This window comes from Morone saxatilis, unplaced genomic scaffold, assembly GCF_004916995.1.
Source record: "Morone saxatilis isolate NCDOM2014 unplaced genomic scaffold, NCSU_SB_2.0 Contig14, whole genome shotgun sequence".
In the NCBI taxonomy this organism is placed as follows: Eukaryota; Metazoa; Chordata; class Actinopteri; family Moronidae; genus Morone; species Morone saxatilis.
Window position 1 is genome coordinate 19569529 of NW_023339696.1, and position 9181 is coordinate 19578709.

The window sequence follows — 9181 nt, forward strand, 5'->3', positions numbered from 1 at the left end:
CTTGTCGGCACAGCTGGATGCATGTTCACCAATAAAGACCACAAACACTATGTTGGGGCCACATCCCAGGCTTCCTGTATTTGTTTTTTTTTTCATTTCATTTTACAGGGTGGAAAAACCTCGCACGGCTTTGGGAGGCTCCTCGCCTAATAAATGTTTTATTTATGCTTATTTTTAATATATGACTTTTTCTAGGAATTATGGAATTATAATAATTGTTGTGTTTTGTAAAGAAATTATTGAGAAAGTTAGTGAGTTCTGTTGAACGGTAAGTGTTAAATGGGTATTAGTTGTTGGAAAGGATAACTACAGTTGCTGGATAGGAGACTAAGCTGAGCTGGTGCCACAGAACTCCACTGCTCACACACACAAGGAAAATCCAAAAACAAAAGAGCTTAGAAGTTTAATGTTGTTGTATTTTTGGCTAGGATTAGAGGCGTCAGGGTTTTTATCTGTTGCTAGAAGGACTCATTCTTGTGGGAAGGCTCTGTTAAAGCTTTGGAACCATGTACAGAGTGTAGTGAGACGTTTGGTGCGAGAAGGACTCGAGGTCTTGAGAATGTAAAAAGGAATAGGATTGGAGACGTAATCAAGAACTCGCCAGGGATTCATACTGAGTGCGTTGGGAGAAAATAGGCAGGCAAACACATATATTGGGGAGGTTTGGTTGAGGAAGAGGAGGTTAGTTGGATAGAGAGTTGGAAGACTCTAATTGGGGGTGCTGGTGGGGAGGTGGTGGTTGTGGGTTGTAATGGTTCGGTTGGACTTGATGAGAGGGCGCCGAGGGTGGGGTGGGTGGGGTTAGGGTGTGTTTAATTAGTTACATTCATGTTCCACATAATATGTAAAAATGGAAATACTAAATATCGTGAATTGAAGAAAGAGAGATAAGTGTGTAGGTTCATTTAGTGATAGGGATTAATGTGTTGTGTATAATGTTGGCGTAGATTTTTGTGAGTGGGTGTGGGTTGGCTGTCATGTTGATTGTTGTTTATCTAACAGTCTTTAATGGTAAGTTGAAGGGGTTGGCTAGGACGTAATATGTCGAGTTTCGGACTGCGTAGGGTTGGGGTTGAGGAGCTATCTCATGTCTGGAGTTTAATGGGTATCCTGCTACAAAGGGAGTGAAGAGAATGAAATGTACAGACTTGGGAGATGTGTGAAGACTACTCAGGAATAGAGGAGAATTTAGTACAGAAGAGGAAATGTCTAAACGGATCAATTGACTATAATCCTAGGTGTTGGATAAATTAAGGATATTCTTGTGTTGTTAATTGGGGTATACTTTAATGCAATGATTGAGTTGATGGATACGTAGTCAACTAAATTTATATAGGAAGATTACATGACTTTGGGTTTTGGAAGTATGGTGACATCATGGGTCTTTATAACAATTTATAAATTACTGTTGGAAGCCTTGGCCTACTGAATTACAATCAGTCGCTAAAAAATACATCTAATAGGTATTAATACCGTAGTGTAGTTACCTTTCATAAGGTTTTCAGGATTCTGTCGGGGTCCATATGAGGGATATTATGGGATATTCAATTATGGAGACACTCTCTACCTCCTTGGAGCGGTTTAGGATTTGTGCAAACTGTGGGCGCGTGGTTCTGGGAGATAAATTAAACAAACAAACTTTTAATTATATGATTTAATCGTTTATAACCTGTATGTACTTTGGCCTTAATTCATTATGTCTGGTACATAATTGTACTAATAGCTAAACTATTTGGTATTTACATTAGTGGCGGTATAACATGATCTGGAGAAATTGTGGTAGTGGATCACAAACTAAATGTTGGACTGTGAATTTAGGTGAGAGAGCCGGATGAATGGCTGAGAGCAACGATAAACAGAAATAATGGAGCCACTGCGCGGACAGTGTAGTGTGTGTATTGCTGATTGTAGCTGTGTAGAGTAGGGGTGGGTGTTATCATGTTAGAATAAGAGCCGTACAGCCAACAAACACACTTTGCTTCTCTGAGCTTCTGTTTAATGAATCTAATGGTGTTATATTATCTTAGGATCCTCTCATCATCACTAATATTTTGAGCAGCATTTTTCGGTCTTTAGGAATATGAGGACTTAGTAGGGTGAACAGATAGAATTTATGCATGTAATGCCCTGGATGAGGAGTGACATCTGTGAGCGGTGGTGGGGGCTGTGGTTAAATTGAAGCGATATAGCGAAATTACTGACTTAAGAATGTTTTTGCGTATTCCAAATATAATGGGGCATTTGACATGAATGTGTTGGAACTGAACTTGTCTGCTAATGGGTTTATGTGATGAGAGTGCAATCAATGTCTCTTTTTAATTTCATTTATCTCTATGTAAATTACAAGAATCTATGAATGTAAACCAGATTAGTCATGATAATTCTCGACGCTGTACCATGTGTAACAGTATTCCATCGTACTAGCCAGTTCTGCCAGTCTTTTCTCTATTTGTATATGTCTACTGGTATGCCGTGGGACGACTCAATCAGGTGCTGATCTAACGCGCGCGGCAGCCTGGTGTTCCAACTTCACCTAATTTAATATTACCTATCTTCTTTCTCTCCGCAGTCTCTGGCCAGAATTAAGTTTTGAGCAGCATGCCATAAAAAGCAAATCTTGTGAGTAGTGTTTAGCTCTTCTTTCGAAGTTGGGCTTCCTTGGGTTTCGACCCTGTCTTGTATGTGTTCCCCAAGACACTGTCCTCGGGTACGCTCTCCTAGTCTCTCTATGTGAAAACCTGAAACAGGCCCTGGTGTTCCGACTCTTATTGCCGCTGGCCCCTGTGTAGTCTGTATCTCTCTAGGTATGTTGGTTGGACAAATAACTGGTGAACGTGTTTCCTATGGCGCGCTGGTCTCAGTCCTGGATTGCGTAATGTGTGACTTGGGCGTTTCGCGATGGCACTCTATCAACGCGTCGCATTAGAAACAGGAATGTTAGAAGAGAGTTTTGTGTCCTCGTAATTTTTGTGTTACAACGAGCCGAAGTTTATCACTTTTAGTGCCTAGTTGTTAATTCACAGACCAAACGCCTGAGGAAATAGAAACATCCAAGTATGGATAATGGAAAGTATTGGTTTTTTAGTCATTTTTGGCGTGAAATAAAAAAAATATTTAGGCCTGGATGAGTTACAAACAGTGGGGAGTGAGCAGGTGCCTGCAGACTACAACGAAGTACAGTCAGCTGCCTGGATCATGGAGAGGATAATCCCTACGGTAATGATATAACTTATGGGATGGAATAACTTTTTATTGTTTCCAAAAAGAAAACAAACAGATTTCATCTCGTAATAATGGTCTTAATTGGGTACTAATTGTGTGTAAGGCGTAACTAATATCACAGTCTGTACAAATATTGGAAAAAATCTGGAGACCAAATAATGTATGAGAACAGTGAATTATTATGATAGGAATTCAATGCGATATATGGGCAAAATACACTACACCAAACACATAGGTTAGAATCAGTTAAAAAGCAGGCTGTTAAGAGATTAACAAAGGGGAGAAAACTAATCAACAAGAAGAATGCACAGCAAAAGGCTGGTATAAAAACTACTAACGCATGCAAACACTAAGGCCATAAAAAATGGCCACATATTCAGTAAATACTGCATTCTAGATGATAAACTGTTCGGCCACGGATCTTTGGGCCACATTAAAGCATCAAAAAGGAACACGTTAGAATCATGCAAGGCTATAGACTTCCGGGAGAGCTTATGGCCTTGGGTCTGGTTAGACAACCGTGATTCTTACGCCAGCTTACTGGGATTTACACAAAATACAAAAAATTTTTTTCTGAAATATTTATTCACTGATTCACTTTAACCTAATTTCCCCCTCTTCATCTCGGTGCTGTTCAAGAAAAAACTAAATCCCAAAAATTCAAACGGTTCTGAAGATTACTCACCAAGAGTTCTCAATATTGGTCATCTACAGTTGTATAATGTAATTGATCTGGGATGACAAAAATCAATGTAAGACTTTAGGGAAGGTATCTGGGGTAATGCATATGAAAAGGGCAGATACTCACCAGTTTGTTCAATGTATACTAACACCCAAGTCTTGATTGGCATATATGTATAGCAATAAGAAAGTCTCTTTAACCAGAGAGGTTCACGATTTTCACCCTAAAGTGCACAAAATATCCAAGGTCATTACATCACCATTACATTGGGAGTTAATTAAAGGTCCAGTGTGTAACATTAATGAGGGATCTAGTGTGCAGATAGTTAGAAAATAAAAGTCCTACTTCTACTGGAGGCTGGCATGTGTAACCACCGGATGTTCTACAGCTACGGCAGAAACGGACGAACCAAACACTGGCATCTTGCATCCACCCATAGTAAGCTCTACATAGCTTTGAAAGAAGAATGTGTTCTTAATTTTTCTGAGTTGCCAGTCTGCAATACTAATCGAACACATAGCTAGATGTAAACGACTAAATCCTACACACTGGCTAATTAAAGTGCTGACAATTGGATATAGCATGTACAGTGACATCAATCTAAAAAGTATTTGCTTATCCAAAGTAACTAATGGTAGACCATATGGTGTGTAATGCAGCCACATTCAGTGAACAGTGCTTACCCCATCAAATGTCTAGGTCACTAGTGGTGACGGGAGAGGTTAGTCACATTATGTAACACAGAAGGCTCCCCTGCAACCATGGTGAGTAGACGTATGTATGTGAAATGAGAACGTTGTAGTAAGTCCTTTTCGTTACTGGTGGTGTCTCGTTTAGTCGTTGCTCGATGGGCACTGGTCAATTAATAGGGTCACCAACAGCCCACAGAGGGCAGCCGTGATGTCAGTAGTCACGGCTAACGTAGATCACATATCTCTCGCAGACACTTGCAGATGCTGGACTATATCCATTGTCTGTATATTATATTCACAGACAGTGTCAATAGGTTCTACAATGGAAAAAGAGTGCGGAACAAGATGAATCTCTCACAACCATCCCACCTAGCCATTGATTTCATATGAAACTGATGTAGTGTGATTAAAGTGTTAATACATCTATTTCCCTCGTCGAACAGCCCAGTATTTAATGTCTAAAGTGGTTTTATGAGTGTTGTGATAGTGATTGTTGTAACAATAATATACTATCATCATCATTGGTGTCTGTTTTCATTTAAACCCGTTTATTAGATCTCTGACATGTTTCATTGTATAAGGTATGCTTTGGATATCTTCTTCAAAAAGTACATTCATGATGTGTGCAAAAAGCTCCCATGGTCAGGTAGATGTCATTAGTTATTGATTACACATTAAGGCACTAACAATGTGAGATCCTCCCTACTAACCACCAAAGTGGGCTCAACAACTAGTTTCACATTAAAAATCAAAAATTTATCTTCTCTGGCAGACTCCAGCTGAGAACATGTTTTTGTATATTTATTATATACAGTTTGTGTAGTAAAAGGTAACACACTTCTTGTACGATGCAGTTTACACCAAAAGTCACAAAAAGGCACACTTTTGAAAAAAGTTTGTGCAACCTACGCCCTATAAATCACAGACAATGTTAACGATGTCACTCCTGTGTATATATGTGTTAGATCATGTGTATATTGTCTTTATATGTGTACTTATAGTTGTAGTTTGTGTGTAGAAATTCATGGGTTGTGAAGGTACTCTATTGTACAGACTGTGAAAAAAAATGTTCTCACTGCTGAGGACAATAAAGAATGAATCTGAAAGACTTTATGTGTGACTGGTTTCTTCCTGAGGCTACAAAGAAGGCACTTTGCTCCAGTCCTGTCAGCTGCCTCTTAGTCTGGGAACTTACTTTGCACCTGGATGACATTTTCCCAGGTGAAGCTTTAGCACCCCCTGAGTGTGCAGCCGCAACAAGAGGTCAAACTCAGTTGGCATGGCATGGAATCCTCTTGTAGCTGGTTGGTTATCATAGTAGTGGTTAGTCAGGGCTTGGAAGTTATGTGGGTGATTACTGAAGGGCCAGAACCCATACAGATGCACGTTGGCACAGAGTTCCAGCGCCATGCTAGCCATCATTATGCCGGTGCTGAGCCGCACTGCTCGGAGGCCTTGGGAGCGCCAGAAAAGCGCCAGTTTCTCAAGGTACTCAGGGTTGAAGAAGATGGGCTGGATTGGGCTTTCAAAGTCCTCCATGGTGTAGAAGGCCCGCAGGCACACAGGAGTGTTGTGGCTGTAGGAGAAGGCGGGAAGGAGCAGCAGGGAGTTGCCATAGCTACGCAGACTCTCCACAAATGGACGCCGGTGCCCCATTAGAGCCCCATACCTAAAAAAAATAAACAGTAGATGTGAAGCAACAAGACAAAAAGTAACATTTTTAGGTGACAGTGCAGTAAGATTCATCCTCTCGCTCACTTCTTTATAAGGATGCTTGGGTTCGCTGTCACAAGGTCGGTCTTGATGCCCACATGTTTCTCAAAGCCGTTATTCAAAGGAGGTAGGTTGCACCTGAACAAACAACAGATAATTAAGATTGTTATACAGAAGTTATACAAAGGTGAGTTTAATTCTGTTGGTTGACATTGTCAGTCCACAGCACTAGACACATTTCTCACCTGATCACAAACTGAGCTGAATCAATCGTATTTCCACAACTGCTGTTGGTCAGTATCCCTCCATTCCCAACAACAGCGCACGTGTCCCATGTTTTATTTGGGAAGGGACGCTCCTGGAATCAACACCAACGGTATCATGCATTACAAAACAACAACATATATGCTGATGATGACTGTATGAAAGACAAAGAGCCATTTTAGGGGAGGGAATGGCTCCATCTCATGTGCAAAGGATTTCTCAATCCCCCCCAAAGTAATGCTAACATGTGTGTCTATTCATTTAATTTGCTAATGTATCACATTAATGTTCCCTCCTTCTCTGGTTAAATTGCCTCAGAGTCGAGGATTTTCTATAAAGTGTTGCAATTTCAAAGATATAAAAACAGCTAAAAATCTAAATAAGTTTTTTGTTTCGTCAAAAACAGAGATCTTATTCATGTCTTGGTGAAATCAGTGGTTTGGGTTGTTATCAGTGTGATTCATGTGTGTTTCAAATCAAATCAAGATTTCCACCACATTGGGCAATAAAGCTGTATTTTATTGTTACTATGGTGATTAAGGAGAGACCAGCTGCGCCGTCTCACAAAAAGAAGCCTGCAAAGCCTTACATATTTTGTCTAGAAATGTGAATTGGGACTTAAGTAAACACATAACACAACAAAATGCAGCCTCTTTACTTCAGACATTAGACCATTTCATACCAGTTAGGCCAAATTCATTGCAGGTCCTTCTGGTCAAAACACAAGCTTCAAAAATGTATTTGGTAACAGGAGGGATAGCTCAGTGGTAGAGTGTTTGTTTTTGGATGAAGATGATTAAAGTCTCCTCTTTGGGCTTCACTGTGCCGAATGATGTACGTGCAGAGTTTAACACTAGAAGGATGTTTTCACATTCATCTGCTGAAGTGGAAAGTTTTTCTGTTCTCATGGAAAATCTGATCATAAATAATTTGGATCGTGCCCAGCTGTTTATGGAAGCCATTCAGGACTAAGTCAACCATGAGAATATATGGTACATATTTCTTCATTTTTTATTCATCTGGCCCCCATACATGTATGGGGGCCAGATGAATGGGGGGTGTATCTCAGTGGTAGAGCACTTGACTTAAGAGGTCCCCAGTTCAAATCTGGGTGCCCCCTGCAAAATGTTTTTGTTGTATGTAGTGTTTTTAGACTCAAGATAATTTAATCTGCCATTACACTTCATCAGTATGCTTCACCATGCACCGTAAACTTGCAGATGACACAGTTGTTGCAAGTCTGCTTCATTAAAATGATGTGGCCAGTGAGCGTGTGCAGTAGTGTGATGAGCTTACATGTGTCACCAAAATGAGCGAACAGACATGAAAGACCACCATACCTTTGCAAAGGTGCTGAAAATCTCCGGGGTCACCTGGAGGGTCCTTTTCTTTTCCCCGTCGTACACAAGCTTTGATCCCACTGGAGTGTTGGCCTGGGAAATGATGGCCTTGTCAAAACCATGGCACTTGCTGTTCAGCTGAGATCTGGGAAACCACAAAGATTTCCGTTAAATTAAATATCATACAAGACAGCCAGGAGTCGCTGACAGTGATTTTAGGTGTTAAACAATTATGGAACAAAGTTAATTTGCAAAAATACAGTAAGAATGTCAATTTTTGTTCAGCTCATAAATAAAACATTACCGCTTTCATTTAAGGATTTTAATAACTTAAATTCAGTGAAAGCTGTCTTACCAAAACTCACAGGACCTCAACAATATAAGAAGAAGAACATATAAGAAGCAAATAAACGTTTTTTTTGTTTGTTTAAACCTTTTAAGTCTATTACAGTTTGAACTATTTGTGACAAATGTAGACTAAATCAGGTGAGGGGACCCTGACTCATCTTTTCTGAGCTTGCCTTAAAGTTAAAAAATTTTGGGAGATAATGGTTTAATTACTTAGTAGATATTGGGAAAGAAATCCACACACATGCTATTTTGGGTTTGATCTGAAAGTTTCCCAGAACTGCCATATGAGACCCAGCAAGCTTTAATGCTTGTATGCTTCTAGCTTAAAGGGTTATTTTGAGAGAATGGAAGTCTACTTCCACTTCTTTATTCAAGAAGTGTCATAATGATATGACGTGTACTGTCATTATTTGGAAGAGATGTGGTATGTCTCATCTGACTCATAATGTAAATTTGTTGGGATTTCAGATTTTATTATTATATCTGAAAGCAAATGGACAAATGGACTAGTGTGTGATTATATCTGTGCCCATCTACAGGCAAATGAACAGGCATTTTCCTATGTTTTCCTATGTTTGCCTGTATTTCCATCATGGTGGCTATGAATAGACACAGATACTGTATAGCATATCTGTGCATGTATAGCCTGTTCTAAAAGTTCAAACTAGAACAAAAACCAATTAAAGCTGCAAGCAGCATTGGGCGGGACCTCGCACTCCACGCAACTCGGGGCGTGGCACGGCCGCGTCACTTGCCGTTGTAACACGTGCGGACCACACATGAAAATCTCACGTAAATCAGCTCAAAATTGCCATGCAGCGCTTACTTCCTGTTGCCAGTAGGTGGCGCTATCACTATGTCTGAATATTGTCATGTAGATGTGTTCAGGGCGGGACTCTTATCAAACGTGTGAAGTT

The 9181-nt window shown here is 40.1% G+C and overlaps 1 protein-coding gene across 1 annotated transcript; it reads right to left on the reverse strand.

Moving 5' to 3' along the window:
* Positions 1-5680: 5680 nt before the first annotated feature.
* On the reverse strand, positions 5681-8043 carry LOC118323312 (alpha-2,8-sialyltransferase 8F-like; the record flags this gene model as incomplete). The annotated part of the gene is given in 4 exon segments (XM_035655260.1): positions 5681-6265; positions 6355-6447; positions 6555-6667; positions 7914-8043. Coding segments are annotated over 4 exon segments (814 nt in total), but the record flags the coding sequence as incomplete, so codon positions are not given.
* Between the last annotated feature and the right edge of the window lie 1138 nt (positions 8044-9181).